We start from the raw sequence: 26306 nt of genomic DNA, 5'->3' as shown, positions 1-26306 counted from the left end.
TTGCAGACACCTGGCCTGTTCTGCAATTCAACTGTCTCCTATTGACGGTGTATAATATAATAGACGGAACACGCCCGAGACTCGACTGAGGCCAAGAGCTGGGGTTGGGTTGCATTCGATAATTACGTTCCCCTCCGCGTACACCTCGGACCCGGTAACGTAATATAAAATAAATTAATCCAATCGATACTCTAATTCAATGTCCTCCTCATATCAATGGACATACATAGACTTTCTGTATACTATGTACAAGAAACATAATATAAACGTCGATGTCAACTAGGTGTTATGATTGACCCCGGTCGGACTTGAAGCCAGATGTACGGCTGTCTGTCGCAACGCTTGGATCAACGGCCGAAAACAGCTGGAATAGCCAAGACTCCCTGGATCCGGCCTTATCTGGTGATATCATATCATATCGTATCAGATCAGATCATTACCATGTGCCTTTCAATCAAACAAACATTCTTCACAACAATTGACATCTGCATTGCCGTTTTAACTGTTGTTAGAGTTAAATACTAGAACCAAAGCAAGCAAACAATTGTTGACAAGATGCGGTTGGTGAAATGATGCCATCGTACGGTGTTAGCGATGCGATGGCGACCCGTTAAATACCGCCTGTCGCACATCCTCCTGACCCAACACCTCCCACCATGCCTAACAACCACCTCGCAATCCCCTCCTCACCACCCCTCCCCCCTCAATCGTCGTCAACAACCACCCCGCTCACCGGCCAAAAGCGTTTCCTAGACATCGGCCCTTCCTCCGACGACATCCCCGTCTTCTCCAGCGATGACCTCCCCCCGAAAGAAGTCTTTGAAAACCCATACCATGCCTACCGTCGATCCGCCAGAACCGTGAAACGTCAACGAAGTGGGACCATTCAATCGATTCTAAAACACCGGGCAGAGATCAATTTCCTCTCGTCGGATGGGGTGGATGATGGGTTGCCGGGTCCTTCTTCTTCTAAGACTCAGGGGTGGAGCGAGGACTGCAATGACGGCGACGATGACGGTGAACATGAAGAAGCGAATACCAGTTTAAGCACCATACGACCTCCAGCCAGTGAACCTGACCTTCGAATTCCCAGCGATGCTGGCACACACCTCTCCGAGGACCCCCAGGATGCGGAAGCAAACCTCATAATCCAGAAGGCAATAGAAAATGGCTCCGAAGTCGTGGATCTCAGGTATCCTCCTCCTCCCTAATGCTCGCTTCTTTATTATGGATACTGATGGTTGTCTAGCAACCTCTCCCTCAACCACATCCCAACCGACATCTCCTCCCTCTCCTCCCTCATCCTCCAACCGAAAGACTCCCTCCCCACCTCCTCCTCCACAACAACCACCTCCACCCTCCCCAAATCCACAACCCTCCTCCGCTCCAGCTCCGGCATCAACCCAACAGTCTCCTCCCCCTATACCTCCCTCCACCCCTCCATCCACCTGCACTTACACCACAACTTTCTCACCGCTCTCTCCCCCTCCCTAACCTCCCTCCGAACGATATCCGGCCTCTACCTCCGTAAAAACCTACTAAGGAGTCTACCACACCACATCTCAAACCTAACCTCTCTAACACACCTCTCAGTCGGCGAAAACCTACTTGCATACCTTCCGTTCTCACTATTGTCGCTTCGGCACTTAACACCCACCGGTGGTCTTTCGTTCTTTCCGAACCCGTTTTTTACATTTAAACTTCAAGATTTACATGTCCTCCCCAAACGATCGGTGGTTGCTTCGGACGGTGAAGGTAAACATCCAGACCTGGTCCGTCCACCAAAGTCTGCACATGCCATACCACCCAATACCTCTTCGGCATTCATCAAATCCACGACTACAAAACACTTTATATACAACTTCATAGCATCTACCCCCCTTTCCGCCTTCAACGAACTAGGTCAACTAATAACCCCACCTCTCACATCAACAATAACCCACCCGACTCAATGGCCCACCCTCACCAAAAGAAGCCTAAAAGACACAAACCTACCGCTACTTACCAATCGACAATCAAAACCGAAGAAAAAATGTATTTACACGAAATTCCCGAGTTTGCAAGAACTATGTTTGAAAAAAATAGCGACAGATGTGGTGTATACGTCTTTAAAACCGGCACAAAGAGAGGATATGTACGACCTCCTCCCGGAGCATTTGAAACGGAAGGTTAGAGATGCGTTGGAGAGCGAGGGGGCGGTGAAGAGGTGTACGGTTTGTAAAGCGGAGTATGTTATGAAAGGTGTTGAGTGGATTGAGTTTTGGGATGTGATACCGTGGGAGGATGGGAGCAAAGAGGTGGTGGAGTACTTTGGACCTGATACTATGGAAGAACTCCTAAAGGCAGTCGGAGAAGAGAAGGGGGTGAAGTGGAATAGGTTTTTGAAAAGGTATCTGGGGAGGTGGGGGGAGGGGAGGGCGAATGTGGTGCCATTGGTCAGGGAGGCGTGTAGTTGGGAGTGTGGGGAGGTTTGGATGGGGGAGAGGGAGGTGGCGGAGGAAGGGAGCGGGGAGGGGTATTAGAGGCTGTATCTTAGGCCGAGGTGGTGAGGATTTGTTACGACATGCGGGGGTATTTGTGTTTCTGTGGATCATTGGCGTTTGATTTTGTTGCATATGGGAGCGAAGTTCTTTATTGTAGTATACTCGCTACCGTAATTGATAATTGAGAGTTCTACCAGGCCTTCGGCTCTATATCCATCTCCAACGCAGGCTCTGCCAAAATACAACAACAGACTTAGCTAGGCGCCTGGACTCGAAGCCAGCGATGGGATAAGACACCAAGCAAATATTACACGCAATAGTATAGACCGCCAGCCTCGAGACCAATCAGTAGCAGAAAAATATAGTACAATCTATTCACCTACATCTCCAGCAAACCAGTATATAGAATACCTATCCTAGGCTTGGGTGGAGATCATGTCAACAGTCGAGGGAACGGATATTACCTATTCTCAGATGGGAGATCTACAGCATGCTAACAGTCACAAGCGAAAGTTTCAATCAAACCAATACACCGGCATCTTGGAAACAATAGTACTCTACAACGGAACAACGTGTGGAACAAAACAATCTGAGATGGTGTTTTCATTTTACAGTCAAGTTAATACATCAGATGACCGGAAGACCGCAAATCGATTAACCTACAAGCTTTTATTGACCGCCCTGATCCAGTTCAATTTATCAATTTCCTCACCCCTTGTAGCCAGCAACATGACATCGGTGGCGAAGTCTGGGAACGCGTGATGCGTCGCAAGGAATGATTTTTGCTCACGTAGCTTAGAAAGGTAGGCGGTAGCGAAACGAGCGAGGAGAGGCCGAAATCTATCCCTATCTTTCTCAGCAGAAACTGGTGCTGTTTCCTTTTTTATTTCCGATTCGCCTCTCTTCTCCTCGTGCCCCTCGCTAACTGCCACTTCTTCCACGCCGGACGGCTCGCCTACGGCATCGTCGCTGCTTGTGCCATCCGTTCTAGGTATTTTCCCACCGTGTATATCGTACGTATTCTCGTATATCATGGCAACCGCCGTCGGAATTATGATGAAAAGTTCATCAGGTCTGCTCGAATATGCCGCGTCACAAAGCAGGTTTGCTTTCTGAAACGCGAGGTCTTTGAGGCCAAGGCAACCTAACTTGTCTGCCAATAGATAAGCTTTAACGTGGTGCATCAAGTTATCGACCCGATTCTCGTCGCAAAAGTAATCCCGAAAATAGCAATATTGTACGAACATATCAAATGCCTCTGCGCTATCGACTTCGCTGTTCAGATGCACTGTTTTCTCACGTGCCTCTTTCATGTTGGATGCTGCAAGCCTCCGGAAATAATCAGAACATTCAATGGCAGCCGTATGAACGTCGAACCGCTTGGCATTTTCACCGGCGAACACTGTAAATGTGTCCGTTCCGAATAAACTGATAGTAAAATAAGCGGCCAATTAGTGTCCACCAGAATAAGCCAGTTAGGAAGGTTATTTCATACCTACTGAATGCCAAAACGCTCTTCCTCTGCAAATGGATCGTCTCTTGTTCTCTATTCGTCTGAACGGTTGAGTCTGGTGCTCGTTTTAAGGGGGTTTCCATGTTCTCGCAGGGTGATTTCGATCCATCATTCATGAACAACAGCATATCCGTGTTAAAATCGGGAAAAGCATGATGCATTTCCACGAAGGTGTTGGCCATCCGTAGGTCCACCAAATATACAGCTGCAAGATGTGCTAGCAAAAGTCGAAACCCGTCTCTTACGATTGCAGTCTCCTCGCAATCATCGGCTTTGCTGACCGAAGACGGCAGATGTCCGGAATTGAGGTCAATCGTATATGTATAAATTATACGTATCGCATCCAAGATATCTGGATGTATATCTTGAAACTTGCTGTTAACGTTGCCTTTTTGCATGCTATGCCCGTAGCACCAATCTGTTGCTTTCCGCAGGGCAAGGTCCTTCAGTGAGAAACACTTTAACTTTTCGGCTAGAGCGTATACCCGAGCATGAAGTAAGAGCAAGTGGGACTCGCTGTATTTGCTGTCAAAATAGGTGTCCAAGTAACAGTATTCCACAAACATTTCAAAGGCATCAACGTTGTCGACTTCTCCGTCCAGAATTACGGGCTTTTTTTCATCATTTTCAGTCCGGTTGGAAAAAAACTCTTTAAAGCTGGCTGATGCTGTACAAATTGTATCAACATGGATCGTAAAATTTTTGTATTCGCAACCAACAAGAATGGTGATTGTCTCGGAATCAAAGATGCTACGTCAGTTCCCATTAGCCAGGATAGAGACCGGGTTTTAATGTTGGCAGGAATTCAATGGTAGTAGCCCAACGTACCTTGGAAACTTCCGAGCAGAGAGTTTGTCTGCACCACTCTTGAGTCTGTCTGACTCAAGTTCACGATTCTTTGATTCAAGTTCACGATTCTTTGATTCAAGGTCACGATTCTCCGCCTCGAGTTTAACCTTTCCCGACTCAAAACTTTTCAGTTCCTCATCATACGTTTCGCAAGAATGTGGCTGGTGATTGTAACTGTAATAGCGACCGCCATTGTAATTGCACGAGTGGCAGTATCCGCAGCTGGAGCATTTGCAGTCCTTTTTACATGAGTCACAGAGCCTCGGGCATCTAAAACTTCATCAGGTCCTATTCTCTCAAGTGGTAGCTTAAATGCAACGGTAATAAATATCATCGTGATCACAAGAATGATCACAAGGAAATAGCAAATGGTTTATTGGTTTACCTACTTGAGATGTCCTCTAACCATATCTACTGACGGCTTTTTCAGGTAATACCCATCAAGTTCACTCTAGCCCAAAATTTATCGGTAGTTAAAGAATTCTCGTACAGACGACAGCTGTTATATATTAGAAAACTATTCAGTAAAGTTCTACGCAGCCGAATCCCGATTATCTTTTGTGAGAAATTGTCGATATCTGTTTTCATTTGCAATTTCACATCATATATAAACTGCAAGGCTGGACCTCGAATATAGGATGCTTTATGTTGAGAATTATCCGTTGGCAGACTAAGAGATTGAATTTCGGGCAAAGCCATTTTCAGGCAACATTATATACTTTGATTCACTTCAGCCTTACCGGATGCTATGAACCATTCGAAACACCCCGTAACCGGAAAGGTCGCACGCAAATCCTTTGGAAGATAAGGATATTTTTAAAGCTTGAAAGCTATTATTTTCTAATTGTTAAGTCACGCCTGATAATAAAGCCATCTTTTATTTTATGCATTAGGTACAGTCATACAGTCATAGGCTTTACTGGTCTCAATACCTCATATCTATCAGAAACACACAACCAGCTTCTAGTGAGAAGTATTGTATACAATTTAATCGGCCGATAATTTCATCGATGCCGCTGGATTGTTGAACTTCCGAAATCAGCCAACATATCTGGCACATATTCACATGCGCACAGACGAAAGTTTTCATCAAGAGCTCGCTGGGATGTTGAGATTATGCTTAAATATCCCCAACATTCAGGGTTACACGCAGGCTCAGAGACGGCTCATTGATGAAGAACGAGTCCAACGAAAATACGCACGATCGAACCCCATAGCCACTAGCAACGCTTTTCACCAACAATCCGACGACCCTGATGTTAGTGGATTCCGCTCCCTTAGAACCAACTATTTTTTATATACCGGTAATCTAGATATTCATCCGCCTGGCGAAGCAAAAGAAATCTTTAAGGGTTGGTATCTATTTGAAGAGTATTATGATAAGGTTATTAAAGAGATTCAGGATGTTATATTCTTCTCATATATTCAAGACAATGACAGTGAAGAAAGGAGAAATTTAACTGGGTCATTCAAACGCTCCAATTTAAATATAAAAAAATGTAGCTCAGTGGTAAAGCTACAACCATCATTCAAAAATATAATTGGCGGGACAACCTATAACGCACAAGTTTACAACCAACAATATAGAAGTTGTAAATCTCTAAAGATTATAAGACTAGACAAAAAGTCTTATGTTTCGAGAGTCGTTTATCTACTAAGGATTTGAAAGGAAAAAAAGATACCTAAATTATGGCATATATAGATTCAAACAAACAAATCCACATGAGACTGAACCATATGCAGGATGCAAATTGACTGCTACCAACAAGGCGTGTACCACACCACACCAACCAATTCTGGGATTAAAATATGGTGTCCAGTACAGATATTGTGTTGAAGAGATACGGTCAGAGAGTGGAAGGAAGGTGGAGTTCACGTGTTCTGTTGCATTTTGAGTTCTTAACGCACCTTGGCATTCTCGTTCTACCGGCATTCTTTTGGATCGTAAAACCAATTCCTTTTGTATAACGAATTTCCTTTGTTCAACCAATTTTCAACAATTGTGCGCCTATTGTATTTTTAAATACGCATCACTATCTTGTCATTTATATATATATTATTCTCAGTCACTCAGTTGCTTCCGCTTACACGTTCTATTCCAGACATCCTCTCTACGTATAGCTGATGGGCCAGTAGTTTTGCTGCTTGGCTCCCAGAGCCTACCTCACTTCCTCACGATATGATCCAAAGTCAAGACAAATATCTATTATCAACCTCACGTTCAGCAAAACTAATAACACCGATTTTAGTTTAGATGAGACCATAGGACTCTCCGAAAAGCTCAATAAACGCCGACATTCGAAATATTGCCTTTCCGTTGCATGCGGCTTCCAGTATAACTGTTATGGCAGTTCAGTAATATAGTATCCGAAGCTCGAGAACAATACATTATCCATGCTATGTAAAGGACAAGTGAAAAGATTTATCTTGTAAGGCAATTCAAACTGCATCCTTAATTTCAGACTCTATGGCCAACATTGATCCGCATTTGTCGATACATCGGAGGCGTCTCCGATCTTCTCACCCTAATCCCAAAGGAACCCACTTCTAGTCCATCAATCTATACCATCACTACAACTCTATCCTCCCATCCCAATACTTTATATCTACCATCCTTCATACGTATACTTTTGATATTTACACATTAGAAAACTCCATCTTTATTGCTTTATCTTTGATTAATTTATTACTTATTGTTAAAATTATTCTAAAGCCCTTTTTATTTCTTCATATGTTCTAGTATTCACAAAAATACTAATGATGTTTATATTACCTTTGATCTATTTCTATTTTTATGTTAATTGATTTGTGATTATACGAGGTAATAATCAAGGCAGGATTTTGATGATTTTTAAACGGTTTATTTAAAATAATAAATTTTTACTTTAATTGTCATCTTCAAAAGCGTGCAAATGGGAGTTTACTAAATAACAAGAAATCCAAAAGTCTGCTTCTAAGGGAGGTGGTAATTTCGAGGTTTTCAATACTAAACATCTATTCAAAGAAATTCCGGAATACTAGATGCGGGACGTACAGCATTTGCCCGGACACTGAAAACCTTTTAATCAAAAACTCGGAAAAAAAACGGATGAATGCTGGAGAAACATGATTCAAACCGAGACACAAGCAAGAATGGTGTTAAGCAGGGACAGTGACTTCAAACTTAAAGATAGACAAAAGGCTTTAGCGCCCCTTTTCTTTTAGTTATAAGTGTGTATGTGCGACTCGGTACCGGGTTTTAATTTCTGTTCCGCGCAGACATGTATGTTGCTTTATAGTTTCCGGAATCCGAAGATTAGGCTTTCATAGACCCAGTGCGGCCTCGCATCAGTTGGGCTTCTACCACCAAACCAATCAGTCGTCGCTCACACTACAGAAGCCCAAAAGTTCCTGCCAGTGAAAGTGATATACTCGTAAAACACATGCACAGCGGTCACTTTCAGCTCTTCGACACTACGGATTATAAATGAGTGGAGTCTCGCCACACGAGTTCGGAGAATATTAATGCAGCCCAATATGGGCGAATGGAAATCCGCAGTAAGTAATATGCCATGAAAATTTAAAAAAGCGGACAGGATGCACACTCTGTCCTGTAACTCAGCTCGATTGAATAAGTACCTGGTTCGCGCTCGACGCGCCTCGAGTCTTTCGAGTCTTTACGTTGCTCGGTGCCAAAAAACTACAAGGTGTTTCGGGCCTCGAGGCTTCGTATTGAATTAATTGTAAATTTCGACATTGAGGTAGAGACGAGTTAAGATGGTAGATTGGTTGCCGGTCATATTCTGTAGGTCGTGTTATGTTTAGTAAAGAAATAAATCTATAGTATCATAGAGTACTTCACCTAGACCCGAATTCATGAACGGAGCTAATCAAGATATCTCGAAATACAAGTCGTGTTGGGGTTGGTTAACCTCATAATTTAGGATAACTGAGGGATTGAATGGGTGCAGTTAGTTCTCGATCGATCTGGGCAAGCTTGGAAGCTGAATTGTAAACTAACTTCATAGCCTCGAGTCCAGATCGTGTGGTCCCTATTTCAGGAATTCTCGTATAATTGGTCCCGTTCCTAGACGTCGGCGCTGGTTGGCCACAATTGCAATAACCATTGATACCAACATCCAAACTCTGTCTATAACAACCACCCTAACAATTAATCAACAACTACTTCCTCAACCCCATCCACGACTCCATCTACACGTCGTCTCACACACACAATGGAGGAACCAACCTTCATTCCCCAATGCAGCAATGCATCCAAAGCCTCGTTGAGCACCCTACCAACCGAAATCAAGCTCATGATAATCGACACTCTCGCAGGAAAGAAACGTAGTCGCTACTATGATGGCCAGACGCGTCGTGACCTCAAAAATCTTTCCCACTGTTCAAAGCTCTTCTACAGTCTTTGCTTTCGAGCACGAATTCTCAAGACAATTATTCTAACCCCAAAAACTGCTAAACTATTCATGCCTGGGGGGTTATTGGAGTATAACTGCGGCGACGTTAGGTACGAGATACTCTATAGCTGACTTTCCTCGAAAGTTGCATTGTTGATTAATTAATTGACCGATATACTGCCTTTTTTCTTCTTCTTGATTGATCTAGATCAATAAAATCGGGCACCCCCCCGGCTTTAGGATTAATTAGAAACATGCTTGCCAAATCGGAAATTGCAATCTCCTGGCTCCGAACTGAACTCCAAGCTCTCCCGATTTTTCCAAATGTCAAATACCTAACCATCGAATACGAAATACCGAGTGCACTTGAAAGAATCACCTTTTTCGCCATCCTCAAGGGTCTACCTCCTCTCCAGAGCGTCAAATACCTAAAACTCGACATCATGATCCACTACAAACTGCCAAACAAACGCTACCAACAAGTCTATCCAGAGCTATCAAAGAATACCAAACAATTTCTCGGAGGGGAAATCCACTCTGATATGGTTGAAGCGTATACGATGGAACATCTACCAAATCCTACCTTTCCAATCTTGCGAGAACTTAGTCTATGGGTGAGCCGTGTGGGGATAGCGGAATTAGACTCCGGCGAACCACATCTCACGGAAAAAGGATTCTACCACCTCATACTTATGGCAGCACCCGAAACGGAGAGCTTCTATTTGAAAACTATAGATCTACGGTCGCGATCAAATACCCACCCAATCTTCGAGCAATTCGACCAAGAAGCCGTAGTCACCGGCTCCGCACCACCCGACATCATATGCCCCAAAATGAACCTCCTAACAATTGAAACCGACGACCACCGTCTCGCATGCGCCTTCGAAAACGTTGCAAAGATGTTTCCAAACCTAACCGAGTTTGAAATCATGCTATCAGATGGCACCCTACACACCAACCAATGGGGTTTTGAACTGTATCGGGGCCTCATGGGGTTAAAACAACTCGAGAATATAGTTCTCCCATGGCCTAGAGATGTGTCTGGATTGTATGATCCAGAAGCGTTGGCTGAATTGTGTCTTGAATGGCGTAAACGAGACCTTCACAAACTGGAGACCGTCCAGTTTCTTGGGGAGACGTACCGGAAAGATAGAAGATTTTGGAGGGATATTAGTATCGAGGTGACGTTTTCTAAAACTGGTGATGGGGAGTGGGATTATATAAGAGTGGGGAGATAGTGGGTGGAGCGAGTATAGGGACGGGTATAGGGACCCTGGATTCGGCTCTGACGATGATGATTATGACGATGAGGAGGAGGATGATGATTAAGTATACGCTGTATAACCACGATTGCTTTTTGAGGACTTGAGTCCCCGTAACTTGAACAAGCCTGTTTCACCTAGCCTCGAATCATTTGTCCCCCAAACCTATACTCGACAATTTGCAATACAATAGCACTATTGTTGTCCCGGGGCACTTTCGCCAAGCGGCCATTTCATCTGCGTTTCCCACCCCAAAATACAACAGACTACGAATTGCCGTTAACTCGAATGGCTTCATTTCTTAAAGCTTCACTTCAAAGAGGACTTTATCTTAGGTTATCGCAATATTAAGACTAAAGCAATGTCGATACAAGGCACTCCGTAGATCACATATAACCTTAAGTATCCCGCAAATATACTCTTATATTCCTTATACCGTAAATACTATACGAACAGGGTACACCCCGTAAAGAAAATATAGTCCCTTATGGTATCTTGCCCTGAGTCCCTTGTGAGCCACGATTATATATATAAGAAAGAAACCCGATTTGAAACCACTATTCCGCCCGAAGGTGATATGTAGATGTATGGAAATGTATGATATGGTAATAATAGTAAACCAATAAGAGTATAACCAAAAAAAAAAAAAAAAAAAAAAACCGCAATGTTTAATATAACAGTCGAGCCTTACCCATCCCGACTTTAGAAAGTCCTTCTTCGCCTGCTCGTTCTCTGCTTTCATCCGCCCGCTGCGGAGTGTGGATATACAATGATAACAATGAAAAAAGAGAAACGATTTAATGCCGATCGTTTCTTTCGCAATGCATTTATTTCGTAGTTTATACCCTCTTCCAAGGTTCTGGTAATCCTGTCTATTTAACAGGCGACCAGGGGAGAGGTAGTAGAATCTTGGACTGCATCTTCGCGATCAATGGAATCGTCTTGTGCACGGTATTCGCCCATCCCCTAAAATAAGTACATTAGCATCACCGTTTCACATAGGCAATCATGGAAAGTAAGACTTACTCCGCCTGCCAACTCTTCTCTCTCAATATCTGCCGCCCTCTCAAGTCTCCAAACTGCCAGAGATAATGAACTTCATTTAACCCACCAATCTGAGTAAACCACGCCCCGACACCTTCCATACCCTGGCTCTGCCTAGCCACCAATCCACGTCTCCAATGGGTCTCCCACTCTAATAGATTCCCCGGATGCAAAGTATACGACCGGAGCTCGAATACACCTCCCAAAGCCCTTGGTGGAGTGGTGGGCCAGAACGAGAACTCTTGAGCGAGAGAGTTGGAGCGCGATTGGAGGTATTTGCGGACTTCTTTTTTGTACTTTTGGGTTTGGGGGAGGCCGTCGAGGTAGCGCTGGGTGGAGTGGTATCCGGAGTAGCCGTTGTATTCCCAGATGTGGACTTGCATGCGAATTGGATCAGTATACCGTATTACACACGGATCGTAATCGTAAATACTAGTAGACCTACGGAATGTATCACCCTCCCCGATCTCGGTATTCCAGCTACCCACAAGCTTTACTTCGGCCTTGGGGTCATTCGCAACTCGAGGATATTCATTCCCAATAAGTTCGACATACTCATCGACCTTATCCGGTCTTACACGGTGAAACACCAACTCATGGACATACTTTCCTCTCGCAAGAACCTTTGAAAAAGATTCCTGAATTTGGTAAGTATCATGTTGAGCTTCACTTGATCCGTGTAGGAGTTTGGAGAAAACACCGCCAGTCTTAATATCCGGACCACCTTCGGCGCTTCCAGCGGTGGCAGCAGCAGCCTCAGGACTATTTGGGTCTACAGCAGCAGCACGAGCGGCAGCTGCTGCTTCGGCGGCCTTTTGACGGGCGGATTCTTGCTGCGCAGCTTGTTTTTCGCGAAAGGCTGCGAGGTTTGCTTCGAATTGGGTGGTGGAGTCGGCTGGGAGTTGGCCGATTGAGGGGTTGGTGGTAGGTCTGTTACAGAGTGGAGTAGCGGTAGATAAGGGACGGATAAAAGAACAAGGGGAACGGCGGGAAACCAGGCGAAGAGCAGGACGGAACATGGTGATAGTTTTTATGGTATTAGTAGTGCAGAAGAGAAGGTCGCGGTGAAGAAGAAGAAGAGGAGGAGGAGGAGGATGGGGAAGAGGGGGGGAAATCTGGGGAAATGCGTTCAGTTCAGGCGGCTGTGGGGAAGCAACCAAGCACGCACGCTAGTCGGTCGCTCGGACCTGTGTCGGGAATGACGTCGTGCGCCTCTTATCTGATCTGATAGTGTTGTAGCTAGTACTAACGAATCTGGTCTGAGAGAAGGAAACGGGCTATTTTTGAAGCTATTGATATTGAGAAATCGGAGGGGAGTATGTATGGATAGTATCTCAGTAAGAAAGTACTTGGAAGTATAGGTCTGCACGTATATAAAGAGGTCTCGAGACTAGACCGGTCGAGTCGACGAGTTAGCGAGTCTGGATTCCACTGGCTGCTTGGCGCCCGGAACCAGCAGAACGGCTGTATCCGGATTACACACCTTCTCTCCGTCATCAGCCATTACTTCCAACTTCAACTTCAGCTTCACCATTCAATTACGCCAATCGGATAAATCACCCTCGATATTAGGACAACCTGTTATCTACGAAGGAGGTATCTACTACGTGGCTTGGTGCTTAGTAGAGAGGGACTGTATCAATTACGGCATCGAATCTAAAATGGCTCCTCCAACTCAACGCGTCTACGAAGGTCAGCTCCCTCCAGAGGTGCTCTCGTGCCTCAACAATGCCCGTTTCGTAAGCATATCTCTCCTAATTCCTGCTTCATCATTGGATATCATCCATTGCTCTGTCTTGTCAATGTCAATACCCTTACTAATAGAATACAGCTCCACCTGGCAACATGTACCTCCACACTTCGCCCCCACATCGCCCTGATGAACTATACCTACATCCCCCCCACCAAAACATTTACCGGCACTGCCCTCCCCACCGCTATCTCCTCCACTTCCGGTCCCGGCGTAATCATCATGCTTCTCTCTCCTACCACCAAAAAACTCCAAAACATAAAAAGTAACTCCCATGTCTCCCTTCTGGCCCACGACTGGGTTTCCCAGCGTCCACCGACTGCTTCGGGACCGTCTAGTCCTGTAACGACTAGTCTGTCACCATTGGCACAGTTTTTACAAAACATAAATAGCAGCGAGTTGCAGAGTTATTCGCATACTGTGAGGGGTTATGCTAGGATTTTGGAACCGGGGAGTGATGAGGAAGAGTATTATAAGGACGTACACAAGGAGGCTAATAAGTTTGAAGGTGCGAAGTGTTATGTTGAAGGAGAAGAGGGTAGCGTATTTGTGGTTGTTGAGCTCGAAGGTGGGAAGATTGCCGATTGGAAAGGAGGCGTTGAGGATTGGGGTTTGCCCGAGGAGGAGGCTGTTAATGGTGTTTAAACAGCAATCCTCTTATCGAAAAACCGAACAAATATTTAAGCATACGAAATTATTTCGATGGAGCTGATTAGAGAAAATGTTCTACCGCGAAGCCCTGGCTGGATATAGCTCCAACCCAATACACGTTTTATTTAAAATGTCTCCGACTCCGTTCGATCCTATTTAGAGTTATAACAGGAAGGCGACGAACGTGCCTAACACGTTTTGATACCAGGTTGTGGTATCAAAGAGTGTGGGATTGTAAGATGCCATCAAGGCAATAAGTAGATTTATACAAGGCCAGGGGCATGCTTACGACTAATAGCTAAAACACGGGTACACAGATATGTACATGGCTACCGCCGCTATCATACAATATATACGATCTCCCTCCTCATCATTCTTCATTTTCTGTAGCATATATATTTGGGATCCCTCCAACGTCAGCAGTTTCTGTTGGTCCCTAATACTCATTCTTGGGTTTCTTCGACAGTCCGTAATCGAAATCATTGATGTCTTCAAAAGGCTATTAGACATCTTCGCTTGGCTTCTTTCTGAGGCCTTTCTATTGAGGGGCCAGTGCCATCGCTCAAGCCAGTTTCCCTCTATGCTAAATACGCTGGGCCCGTAGCTATCATCATACCATCGAGTTCTTCTGGTGTCATTTCTGCTTATAACACAGGACCTCCGGTTGAACAATATGAATCATTTAGGATTGGGTTCTCAGTTCCTGCTTTTAACAAGGCCTTCTCGGTTAGAGGAGCTTGCTAGTTCTTAGCTTCTCGATTCTGAGGGAGGTTCCAACCTTTATAATGGCGTTTGGCCTTAAAGAGAAGGGGCGCACCTTCATCAGGTCCTGTGTCGTTTTGGTCTTTAAGATCACTCTCTTCCATTTTCATCTGGTCGTCAGGAACTCGTTCCTCACCCTCCATTTCTATATTATCCCCTTTGGCTCTATAGTACAGACCCGAAGCATCCCAGTACTTTAGCCACTCCACTCCATCTTCCCCGGAAAGTTCATACTCCTTTCCTAACTCCTCGACCTCCTCCACTGTAATCGGTTGAGTCGATTCACATCCTATTCCATCTGCAATTCCCGATACGACTTCTTCTATTACCCTCTTCTTGAATACCTTGCCATCAACCTTACTCAACAACCCAACCAAGCTCTCAGTAATTTTACCTCCCCCCTCCCGATTTTCCAATTGAGTCTCCCACTCCTTCTTCATAGACCACATCTCCACGCCATCCAATCCGCACGCCACAATTTTCTTAAACCACTCGAGATCCGTATCAACATTCAAAGCCACTCCATGACTACTAACCCACCTCCTCAAATTCACTCCAATACTCGCAATCTTCCTATCATTCTTAACCCACACTCCCGCCTCCTCAGTCGTAAACGCCGTAATGCCCCATTTCTTCAATACCCTTATAACAGCCTTCTCCAAAACCCTCACATAACACCTCGGCGAAAGTCCATGTCGCTTTAAATCAAGGATAGGATATGCGACTACCTGCCCCGGTCCGTGGAAGGTAACTTGTCCACCACGAGGGGTGTAGGCTATTGCCGCTTTATTCGAGGATAGGAGGTTTAAGACGGGCTCTGGAGGCGTTCTGGTGGCTTCACGTCGGCCGAAGGTGTAGATTGGATGGAAGGAGGAGGTGATAAGATATGGTGGGGGTTGTGGGATGGGAGTTGAAACACTTTGGGAGGATTTGTAGAGGAGGTGGAGTTTGAAGAGGATGGATTGGAGTTTGGAGACGCGGGAGTAGTCGCTTAAGGGGAGGTTAAGGACTCGGAGGGGTGGGAGGGTGCGGATTGGGGTCTTCATTGTGGGTTATGGGGAGATGGGTTTACAAGGCTGGGATTTTTATATATCGAAGTTTCTATGGTAGCGCAGGCTTGAAATGTGTTGGACGTCATTTCGGACCCTGTTCGACGCGAAAAGCCGGCGCGCCGAGTTGTGAGACACTGGAAAACTTTTCGGGCCTCGAGACTACACTATGATCACGGAATTGCGGGTAGACGTCTCGATCAATTGCGATTGAACCAACAAAACACTTTAAAAACGCTTCCAAAAGCTGCGTCTACATCTGCAGAATCCAAATATTCAATTCGCAACTTGATCTTTCAAGTCAACAAGCTCCTATAGCTCAGTTGGTAGAGCGCGACACTAGTAATGTCGAGGTCTACGGTTCAAATCCGTATGGGAGCATTCAAGCAAGCAACCTCAGCTTTTTTTTGGCCCTTTTTCCTCTAAAGTTTCGGGGAAAGGGGTTTTTTTTTTTAGATTTTTCAACGTGGCATTTCCTTTTTGATGAAAATCGCCAATTTTAAATGTAACGCTGGCGTGGAAAAAATTTAGGCCAAACCGGGCCGAAGGGGCAGGGATTCGCAGATCTTGGACTCCGGAGGAGAGTCTCTTCACAATAACCTTCGCATGTACAGAGTACCCAGAGTCGAAATCGCCAAGTATACATAGAAAGTTTTCCAGAATTCTAGAATAGTTTTCCAAGCGCGTTGGATGCCGGAAAGGTCATCTCGATTCTTTAGTTAATAATTCACACAATTTAAAAGTTGTGTGTTAAGATCTTGACAGATGCCTAGATATCTGAATGCATAAAAAGACGCATAGATAAGTGCCTTGGACTATTGATTCAGAACAACCGGAAACAAAGGTACAAAGGTTATTTCATGACATCCCTTGAAACCATAAACGCGTAGGTAATTACGAGTTGATGCTTTCAAAAGGCATAGACATTTACGTGCAGCTCGTATTCATAGGCGTCTTGGTATAAATAGCGACTTGCGGATCGATACGAGGTGCATAAACCACCCATAAAGCTTTGATACTGATTATTAACAAGCATGGCGATATGAATATATTTAATTGATCTAACGTTATAGCTATTAGAAAAATAAATCTAAAACACCGGTATTTTGTGATAGGAGATTTGACAGCATAGAACAGAAATTAAACCATTCGATACATTATATCCTGAAGTTATATGCTAAAATTAATAGGATTTGGACTATCATACATTAGCATTCAGCACAGTCTTTGAAAATGCCACAAAATCAACACAATTCCGAACTTTTGACAGCCATTGATATTAACTGAACGCGCGGATGCAAGGCCAAAAGTAATCAAGCAGCCGTCGTAGTCGCCACAGGATTGCTATTAAAACTACATGGCACAATCGACGGAAACGTAGGTTTCGGCTGCCCATCGCACCACTCCGTACAAGTCCTCGTAGACCCCCTCGGGCAGACCAATAACGTCGTGCACGTCGTCAAAGTCGTCGCGCAATTAAGTTCCGCAGCTGTTGTGGTCGGCGTAAATGCCGTGGTAGGTGGTTCATCCCGTGGCCCCACCGGGTTTGGGACCTTAGTACAGTAGGAGTTATAAGCGTTGATCGTGGTACACGTGGACCCTGGGAGACAGGTTGTGCGGATTTGCCAGCGGATGCCGCCGCACTATGGAGCGGGGTTTTTTGGTTAGCTTAGTGGAACGTTTTTCAGGTACCCGTTTATTCAGGGACTACCGTTGCGGCTCGGTGGATGGGATGAGATGTATCGTACTAGTGTGTCCGATAAGGGTAATTGTGCGGCTGCTTGGCCGATGGCAGCGGCTATGAGGGCGACGGTCGTGATTTGCATTTTGAAGAAGCGTGATTTTGCAATTGAGTAATTCGTATGTTAAGACGGTCGAGACTTTGAAGGAAGGAAGGAAGGGGTACTGGCTATCTCGTAGAACCAAATGCCTACTGCAAAGGGTACCGGCAATATTTGGACAATTCCTACAACTTAGATTCAGAAAGAGGCCAAAGGTATTTATATCTATTTCCTAAGCCGTATAAATACAGTCCAACCACCCCTAAATCAAAATACCCTCACAAATCCTATAAACATCAAAAGGCTAAATGCTTCGTTAAAGCTACAAGAAGCGAGAGAATCTTAACATTATAGGGCGAAGACTCCGAACCAAGGGATTAACGTTCCGATCGCCAGATATTCTCCTTTCTCCACAAATCGGAGCCTTAAAAAGTGCTTTGTGCTACCAAGGCGGAACTCTCGCCGGTGGGACTTCGCGTATGGAGGTCCGTCCAGCCGCTGTACTTTCGGCTAATATATGAAACGAGAATATGCTGATGTGAGCCAACAAATCGGAGTTTTCAGTTATGCATATTGCAATATTGACCAACATCGATAGGTAGTAGTGCATTTTGGTGAGCAGTCTAGTAGTCATCAGGATGACTGTATGGAACTCCTCATACATTCTCTAATGTTAATCCTGATTTTGTCGCTGGCATGTCGTTGAGGGCGCCCAGGCATACGACTTCTATACGTATACCCTCACAACACAATATCACAGTTCAACAGGACTGTGGTAGTATACATGGAATACAACCCCAAATGGCTCTGGGTTAGGCCGCTAAATGTCAAGCTTCACGATATCACGTTTCTCTTTCCTCGAAGGGTTAGGGCGATCTGTAGACTACTTTGTTGGGAAGCTAATCGGTGTGACCCATCCCAAGATGGTTATGCCGTCTCGCTAAGGAACTTAACAGATAGATGTATCAGGAAATGCGGTGATAGCGCTATCACAACGTGATTTAACCCGCATCTGCGAAACTGCATATGCGGCGTATAAAAAACCGTAAGTCTCTCTATCTTTGGCGTTTTTGCACGGGGCCGGAATGTCTACCATTCTCGAGCGCAAACGGAGCGTTTTTCACATGTCTCAGAATTTTTCTATCTTTCTTGAGAGCCGATCTATTATGTGCGATCCTAGATTGCAGCGTTCCCAGTAACCAGGATCACTCATATCTTATCGATTTTTCTTTCCACAGGAAACATGTGAATCTCTTACTCGATTTGAATAATGAACTGTTCAAGAAAAAAAGTTTTCAACGGCAAACTCGTCTCGATTTCTCAACACACATAAACTTTCCAGACTTTCTTGTCTAGCGCTGACAGAATACAACATGGGTAACCATACCGATCTTCAGGAACGAGAAAGGAAAAGCAGTTCGGCTTCTTTGCCACGAAGGCCAGGCCGGCTAAGCCTTAGAGGGTCCGAGTATGTTGCCGCCGGTTCGGTATCGACGTCGTATTGTCCTGGACAGTTGCTATTTGAGCGTGAAGAAAAAAAAAAAAAAATCCACATGGCCGCATATGGCAGCCAAGTTTGCGAGCATATTCGAACTTACGACTGTGTATGGTTCATACAATGATTCGCGCTGAGACTAAGACCTACCAAAGCAAAGTCCCATCGTAACGAAGCGCCTCATAGGGTTGAGCGTCGATTTTTCACCAAAATGGACTCTCAAGAGGCGTTTTGATTGCTTTCTCGAGACGAGACATGTCAAAAGTTGAGTCCATATTGAGTAGAGTTTTTCGCTACGTGAAGCATACAAATTGATTCAATTTTTCCATGTGAAAAATTTTTCGCACTGTCAAGAAACTTTATTCTTAAAGACAATTGAGACTTGGGTCTGTTAATGAGAGCTTTTAAGACAAAATTTTCTCCGCCTGCCTATCGTGTGAAGCTGAGGGCTCCGTAGCTACGGGTTGCTTAACCTGATAGGTGCAAACAGCTCATGGATAGCTACAAAGCTTCAAGGGTATCTGGATACTTGCAGCTCACCCATGGCAAAAAATACCATTATGTGTAAAATAAACGGACACAGGGCATGGACTTCAAAAAAAAAGCCGGTTCCTGAAAACAGCGATATAAACCAGCGTATGTAATCTCATATGTCGTGACACCCCAACACATGGTTTCAAATCAGTGTACGGGCAGCTATCGGATTAACAACAATCGATAACGATAATAAGCGGTTCCGAGCTTCCAATTAATAATTGATATTTTAATTATCGTGACTTCAAGGCGACATGTTACAATGACAACTTATATGTGCAAATTGGAGAATATAACAGCATAACGTTTTGCCTAACATTAATCTATGCGTGTACAGTATGTATACAGGTACGTCGTACTGTGCTGTATGAAATATCTACGCCGAAGTCATACCCATCCAACCCCAGCCGGCAACCAAAACCCCACACGTAACACGGAAAACTCCTCGTCCAGGCACGCCAACTTTCCAGCACAACCACCCGTCTAAGATCCCGGTGGTTCCGATGCATGCTAGGATGATGTCGACGCCTCGATACATTCGTTGGGCAAACATTAAGTAAAGCGATAATCCAAGCGCAACGGTGCGAATTGCAGACACGGTGAACGCATCCTGCGCGTCTTTAGATTTTACGAGGTAGAGAGGGAGGCCGAATTCGTGCATTGCGTATGCAGGATTGAAGAAAGGTATTGCACCACCGAAAGTAAAGGTGGTGCTGATTATGAGCCCTGGGATATGACGGGCGGAAAAGCTATTAAAAATGGTTGAGGCCATAGCTGAGGATCCCAAATTGCCCCGTCTGGATTAATAATTGGAGGTTTTCTATATGAATGATTATTTGTTGAGAGGAACGGTCAACATCAAGCCGTGTCCAGCAGTACAAAATACAAATTGTTATACCCCACTTCAGTTCTGTTCGGCAGTTGTATCGCCGAGTTTCGAGGTTGATCAAGCGTCCTCGGCATATAGGAAGCATACAGAAAAGACCCAAACTTTCGGCAGACCACAACCATAATAAGTTGGGAAGTGATTTTACATACACAACGGCAATGACAAGAAATGTTCGAACTCCCTCTATCGTAAAAATCTTCGATATAGGACACCATCTTCACATATGCTAGGATTTCCTTTGACTGAACAATCGAAAGGGTTCTAGATGGAATTCCAGAGGTTGGAGGTTGGGCCTCCATATCTCTCAAGTTAACTCCGGTGATGGATGGAATCTGGCTCGCAGCTCAGCTCAGTTCAGCTCAAAGCTGTGACTGCATATCTCCAGGACATGCACCAAGTTAGAGAGCTAGGGGAGCTATAAAGCAGCTTCAAGCAGCCGAATACGGATGCATACATAGTATTTCGACATCAAAGTAATCATGAAAGAAGATAAACTCTCCTTACTTTGTAATTTAACATCCTGCATTCGGGTCAGATCGATAGTTGTAACATCGACGCCTTGTGCTCCCACAAACGAGCAAACTCGTGCTCGTTTGTTATCCGGTCCTTTCCCCACAGGAAATTAGGAGAGCATCTGTGCCTTTGACAGGAGGAATGTGAAATTAAACATTTCGTACAGAGCTAGCAGTTTTTTGTGCTTCCAGCCTAGTGGTCCTACGATCTGTGACTGTGACATTGCTGCATTGCAGCTGCGGATCGAAAGCCAAGCAAACCAACATCACGGGATTTTACGCGAAGGTTCTGAACACGAAAACCCACTCAACTGGAGACACGACGACACAACACGGGGGAAGGCTCACAGATTGTATTGACATATGCGGATTCTGCGGTAATATTCCGAGGTTTATAGGAGCTCTGGGTGATGAAAAATTTGTCCTAGTCCTGTTTCCTACGGAAGCTTCTGGGCCTTCCACGAGTTTACCCAATCCTAGCTGAAGATCCGGAATGGAAAAACTACACCGATACTCGGGCAAGACTTTGAGGGCAATTTTTGTTGGAGAAAAGGCCTTCAAAGGCTGAAAAGCAATGATTCGCCCGGGACCAGGTCTTGATGTCGAGCCTCAAGTTGCAAGGTGCAAGGACCGGGAAGGAAGCCAAGCATCTGAACAGAGTAGACGAATGAGAATTTTGGAAACTCCCGCACCTTTGCGAAGTCTTGAGTTTCGTGTACCCTCATGCCCGAACACATTAGCATTGCTGTTCGTCCATCGGGCAAGAGAGCCTTTGGGCGACACTAATGCAAGAACGTGGACTTTTTCGCCGTTGGCAAAGAAAGAAACACTGAGTATTGGATGGGAACGGGAAGAATTCCAGGAACTTGACTGAATCTTTGCCGCCCCACTTAGCTTTGGCTGCCGTTCCCTACCATGCCATCGATGTGCGCCTTGTGCTTCTCGCCAACGCAAGGTACCAGAAACAAGAACACTGACCCACACACACCAGTTCTTTCTTGGGCTGAAAAAAATCTGTCGGCATTTTAGGCAAGGTGAAGAGTTTCCTGATCAAGGTTGGTTTTTCCGAATGGATCTGCACAAGAGGCGGTGATATTTCGTAGGATTTGTGCATTGAGCGCCGTCTGAAAACGACGATTTTTGTGCTTCACCGGACAACAATTGACAAATGCGATCCATCAGTGGGGAGAGAGAGGAATGATGCAAGAGCCGCCAGCGGGCTCGCGAAAGTTGTTGCAAAGTACGTGCGCAAAAAAAAAAAAGCCAAACTCTGTTGCTGGTGTGGACGCCTGGTTTTGTTCTTTGGTGCCAGCACAGCAGCATCGACATGCATATAGTAATCGCATCATTCTTGCAAATGAATGGCAAGGGAAAGGAAGATAAAGGCAATTGCCTACTGATCTCTCGTAGTTCGATTGGCTGTGTGTCCTGCGTTCCTGCATATGCCATCCTTTTGCCGAAGCCTAGAAATATGCAATTGGCCATCAACATTCCTTTCTTTGTCTTTACTCATCGTTGTTCATATTTATGAAGGCTTTGGTGGGGGCGATGCTTCGAACAGCGCAGGAGTCCGTCGGTCGACATTGTTGGTGTTGGTGAAGATGTCATGCCATCAAACATAACATGAGGGAAATTAAACATATGCAAGGCACAAGGCCTCCTAGCGTCTGCCTTTTGACGAGAACACCCACCACCTCCACCGCGAAGCTGCATCGTCCACCCGAGACCGTTGAAGTTGAAGGAGCAAATTCTTTTCTTTCTTTCTCAACAAAGATGAGCTTTTGCTTATTCTGGGCCTTCAAGCTTGTCCTTGGGATCAAGGATGTTTTTTTGCTGCATCGTCCCCTTTTTCTTTCTTTTTCCCTCGAGCGCATAAGCTTGTGAACCAGGGTAGGTTCGAGCTTACTCAGACACACCAACGACAACGGCGAGCACGAGCTTTGCCATTTTTGTTTCCAGATCTCAAATCCGCGCCATTGCGACAGCTAGGAACCACTGTCCTGGCGCGATTTATCCACACCGGATCTCCGAGTAGTCCCCTAACTAGGGCGCCCATAAGGAAAGGTGTCACACAAATATACACAATGAGAGATTGGTATCCGGAAAAAGAAAAGAAACGGTTCCCTTCCGTTGCTCCCTCCATGTGTCTCTCATGGGCTCTCGCCTCTTTACACCAACGTCTCTAGCTCTTGCCCTTCTTGCGAGAAGCATAAGAACCCCCCGACCCCCTCCGATATCTTCTCGCTTGATAGTAGATATTCATCACACACACGTGCAAGATCTTCCAGCCTGAGCTAATCACTCGGTATCACTCTCTTCTTCACTTGCTGTATACACTCTCATTTGGAGATACCCCATTCGATCTTATCAAGCTCTTCCTTGCTTAAATTTCACATCATTCATTCGAAATGAAGGCTTCTACTCTCATTATTGCTGCCACTGCGGCCATTGCTTCGGCTCAAGAGTACTTCGATACGACTACCACATCGACATCGACCTCTTACACAACTGTCACAATTTATAACACCAGAACGACCACCACCTGTGTGAGCACTGTTACTTCCACTGGATATGCTCCCGACGATATCGTCACCCCAGAGCCATACTCGACTAGCGTCAGCACCTTGCCAATCTCTGAGATCTCGACCTCTTATATCCCAGTCCCAGAAACAACTGTAAGTTTTTCTCGTAGAAATCCCATCCCCTCTTATTAACGAAGGCATAGTCCTCGTCTTCTTGGTCTTCATCTTCTACTACAACGAGCGAATCGTCATCGACGACTTCGACCTCAGTTGGAGAGGTCTCTACTACCTCATCCACGTCGACCAGTGTCGAGACGACATCGACTCCTGTATATTATGCTCCGACGACTTATATTGTGGTAAATCCCACTCTATCATTCAACCTTGTAAATTACGTGAAGGGTAAATACTTACGCTCCCTGTGACCCTGGATAGTCGACAACATCTAGCAGTTCTTCCAGCACTTCTTCTTGGATCAGTTCTTCCAGCATTGCTTCTTCGAGCATTGCTTCTTCTACTAGCGTGGCCCCTTCTACTAGCGAGGCCCCTTCTGCTAGCGAGGCTCCTTCTAGCACTTCTGTTTCTTCGGAGAGCGTTTATGTTCCTCCGACAACCTCTTCTTCCTGGACTACTGTTATCAAGACAACCAAGGCTCCAACACCCACTTACACTTCTGCTCCTCAGTCTACGACAACCTTCGCAACTTATACCGTTCCCTCGAACAACGGTAGTGGAAACGCCACAACTACCACCGCCCCACCACCACCGCCAACCCCATATCCTGGTGCTGCCTCCTCGGTTTCAACTTCCTGGGTCCTCGCTTCGGTAGCAGGCATCGTCGCCGTTGTCGCCGCTTCCCTCTAAACGCCACGACGTTCATGATGTTCCTTTGACGATCTTACGCTCGCTACGATACCCCCCAAAATTTAAAATCTCTTCAATTCTCTCGTTTTGAAACATTTATACCCGCAGTCTATTCGTTGTTTCACAACTTGGACCGTTTCACTTTCTTTTATGCCTTTTAAGGCGCTTCCTGGTGTTGTTGGTTGTCGAAACTTCCCTTTTGGGCGGTAGACGCTTACTGATTGGTCAGATGTTTCACAAAACGTCCCACCAACACAACACATTCCCTGGTTATCGACAGCCATTTTGTTCCGAACAAGTTTCAGAAACTTCGCTCCATATCCAACTGCTCTGGCACAGCTCCAGACCCCCACCGGCCTCAACGACCTCGACATTCGTTTCACTGTATTATATTATCCTTATCTTCTCGTTCGTCCTCACTTTTTGCCTTTTGGATTTCAGTGTCCTCACGGAGTTACGAATATACCATGGTGTTTTCTTTTCTTTCTTTCGGAGTTGTATAAACGGATAGACAATACCCTTCTTTCTTTCTAGCCCCGAGGGTTAGCTTTTTTCCTCTAATGATACCTTGAAGGTCTTCTTTGGTGCGGCTTTCGCTTCTGTAATGAGTCATACTTAGTTTTATACCCAATTTTTTTCTTCTCTTTTCTCTTCCCACTCGTTTCTTTTATAATGGGGGGGTTTATGATTGGTACGAAAAAAAGAGCACAGTTTTGCCGTTTAGACTACGAAAGGAAAAAAAAAGAGCATCTTGATGATGAAACGCAAAGGCTTGAGGCGTTTGCATTACGTTTTGCTTACATGCATTTTAACAACTTCTAAAAAACCTTTTCCTTTCTCACATCTGCGATCCTGTCGGGATGTTTCACCCTCTTCATTTTTTTTCAAGGCTCCTTTTCTTCCAACACTTTTTGCTTTGGAAGCTATTTTGGGACTCGACTTGCTGGACCATGGTGCCCTGAGGAAGATTAGATGCATTTTTCTTGAAAACTGGACTTTGAAGAGGAATTCAATATCAATTATTATTCTCTGTATATACATTTTATAGCGCTGGGCAACAATGAAGAAAAATTAAGCTTGGTGTTATTGAAAAGTTTTCCTAATATCGATATCTCTGTGACTCTGCGAATTTGGAATGCTTTAGATTGGGATGACCCTCTGGTTTTACCTTGATATTCAAATGGTGAGTAACAGCGAGGCCATAGTTAATTAGATCGCAATTGGTAAAGGGAACCAACGTAATAACAGCATAATCAATCTACCGGGGCTGCATTTTTCAGACAAACTCATCGTGTGTTGTATTTCCTGTATAGGTTTTGAGAACGCAGTCTCGTCGCTAGACAGCTTGGCTCGGTCGAGAACACAAGTTGTCCAGCGCTGGGGCTAAGTGATCGGGGCTGATATAGTGCCTCGATTTTAAGGCCGAGGATATCGTGATCTGCATGATATACGAATGCACAAGACTACAAGAATGTGTGGTCTTGTAAATTTTATATGTGTGTTAGCTTCCAGTTGAGCAGGCTCCCTCGTGTCAAAAAGCGAAAATCTGCCACGCGATGATCGTCGATGATGCGCATCAAGTATGAGGTGGATAGCGGTAAGCTGTCCTCTATAGAACCATCGTAACTTATACCCTCCTCGACATATGTCGACATAAACACTAGCACTTAGCACTATCCGCAACTACAGCCACGTTTCGAGCTTCCCCGAACAGAGTCGTAGTTCGTTTTCGATGTAACAGGATGTTCTTTTCTAGTCCGTGGCTTAGTGTTCCACAGGACCGACCACGAGCTAGTATTAAATGAGTAGTCGAGCTTTTGAATAACTTTTAAATTAACAGGTCTCGAACTCTAAAATGGTTCCAATTGCCGTCTGGGAAGCGCCTTCTGTTCTTTTGTATCCTACTGGCCACTTATGGGATTGGTTGGTGGCATGGCGGTTGACTTGCGGGC

General features: G+C 45.1%; 8 protein-coding genes across 9 annotated transcripts; 4 read left to right on the top strand and 4 right to left on the bottom strand.

Annotated features, from left to right (window-relative positions):
* Positions 1 to 656: 656 nt before the first annotated feature.
* On the top strand, positions 657 to 2522 carry DFL_001189 (uncharacterized protein; the record flags this gene model as incomplete). The annotated part of the gene is made up of 2 exons (XM_067629770.1): positions 657 to 1192; positions 1250 to 2522. The coding sequence occupies 2 exons, from the start codon at positions 657 to 659 to the stop codon at positions 2520 to 2522; spliced, it is 1809 nt and encodes a 602-aa protein (XP_067495758.1).
* A 620-nt stretch (positions 2523 to 3142) lies between these two features.
* DFL_001188 (uncharacterized protein) lies at positions 3143 to 5254 on the bottom strand (the record flags this gene model as incomplete). The annotated part of the gene is made up of 4 exons (XM_067629769.1): positions 3143 to 3911; positions 3979 to 4746; positions 4825 to 5019; positions 5235 to 5254. The coding sequence occupies 4 exons, from the start codon at positions 5252 to 5254 to the stop codon at positions 3143 to 3145; spliced, it is 1752 nt and encodes a 583-aa protein (XP_067495757.1).
* Positions 5255 to 9493: 4239 nt separating this feature from the next.
* On the top strand, positions 9494 to 10568 carry DFL_001187 (uncharacterized protein; the record flags this gene model as incomplete). Its single annotated transcript, XM_067629768.1, has 2 exons — positions 9494 to 10287; positions 10478 to 10568. 2 exons carry the CDS (start codon positions 9494 to 9496, stop codon positions 10566 to 10568), a joined length of 885 nt encoding a protein of 294 aa, XP_067495756.1.
* Positions 10569 to 11373: 805 nt separating this feature from the next.
* DFL_001186 (uncharacterized protein) lies at positions 11374 to 12564 on the bottom strand (the record flags this gene model as incomplete). The annotated part of the gene is made up of 3 exons (XM_067629767.1): positions 11374 to 11467; positions 11528 to 11921; positions 11991 to 12564. 3 exons carry the CDS (start codon positions 12562 to 12564, stop codon positions 11374 to 11376), a joined length of 1062 nt encoding a protein of 353 aa, XP_067495755.1.
* A 642-nt stretch (positions 12565 to 13206) lies between these two features.
* DFL_001185 (uncharacterized protein) lies at positions 13207 to 13940 on the top strand (the record flags this gene model as incomplete). The annotated part of the gene is made up of 2 exons (XM_067629766.1): positions 13207 to 13284; positions 13377 to 13940. The coding sequence occupies 2 exons, from the start codon at positions 13207 to 13209 to the stop codon at positions 13938 to 13940; spliced, it is 642 nt and encodes a 213-aa protein (XP_067495754.1).
* A 650-nt stretch (positions 13941 to 14590) lies between these two features.
* Positions 14591 to 15754, bottom strand: DFL_001184 (uncharacterized protein; the record flags this gene model as incomplete). The annotated part of the gene is made up of 2 exons (XM_067629765.1): positions 14591 to 14649; positions 14725 to 15754. The coding sequence occupies 2 exons, from the start codon at positions 15752 to 15754 to the stop codon at positions 14591 to 14593; spliced, it is 1089 nt and encodes a 362-aa protein (XP_067495753.1).
* Positions 15755 to 17070: 1316 nt separating this feature from the next.
* DFL_001183 (uncharacterized protein) lies at positions 17071 to 17583 on the bottom strand (the record flags this gene model as incomplete). Its single annotated transcript, XM_067629764.1, has 2 exons — positions 17071 to 17400; positions 17506 to 17583. 2 exons carry the CDS (start codon positions 17581 to 17583, stop codon positions 17071 to 17073), a joined length of 408 nt encoding a protein of 135 aa, XP_067495752.1.
* A 5793-nt stretch (positions 17584 to 23376) lies between these two features.
* Positions 23377 to 24354, top strand: DFL_001182 (uncharacterized protein; the record flags this gene model as incomplete). 2 transcript variants are annotated; one of them, XM_067629762.1, is made up of 3 exons in its annotated part: positions 23377 to 23643; positions 23694 to 23849; positions 23926 to 24354. In XM_067629762.1, the coding sequence occupies 3 exons, from the start codon at positions 23377 to 23379 to the stop codon at positions 24352 to 24354; spliced, it is 852 nt and encodes a 283-aa protein (XP_067495750.1). The 2 variants fall into 2 exon arrangements, with proteins under 2 accessions (XP_067495750.1, XP_067495751.1); XM_067629763.1 differs by lacking the exon at positions 23694 to 23849.
* Positions 24355 to 26306: the final 1952 nt, after the last annotated feature.

Source organism: Arthrobotrys flagrans (assembly GCF_004000055.1).
Source record: "Arthrobotrys flagrans strain CBS H-5679 chromosome Unknown unitig_15, whole genome shotgun sequence".
In the NCBI taxonomy this organism is placed as follows: domain Eukaryota; kingdom Fungi; phylum Ascomycota; class Orbiliomycetes; order Orbiliales; family Orbiliaceae; genus Arthrobotrys; species Arthrobotrys flagrans.
The sequence above is the reverse complement of the archived record's forward strand: the minus strand, read 5'-3'. Positions and strand labels throughout refer to the sequence as shown.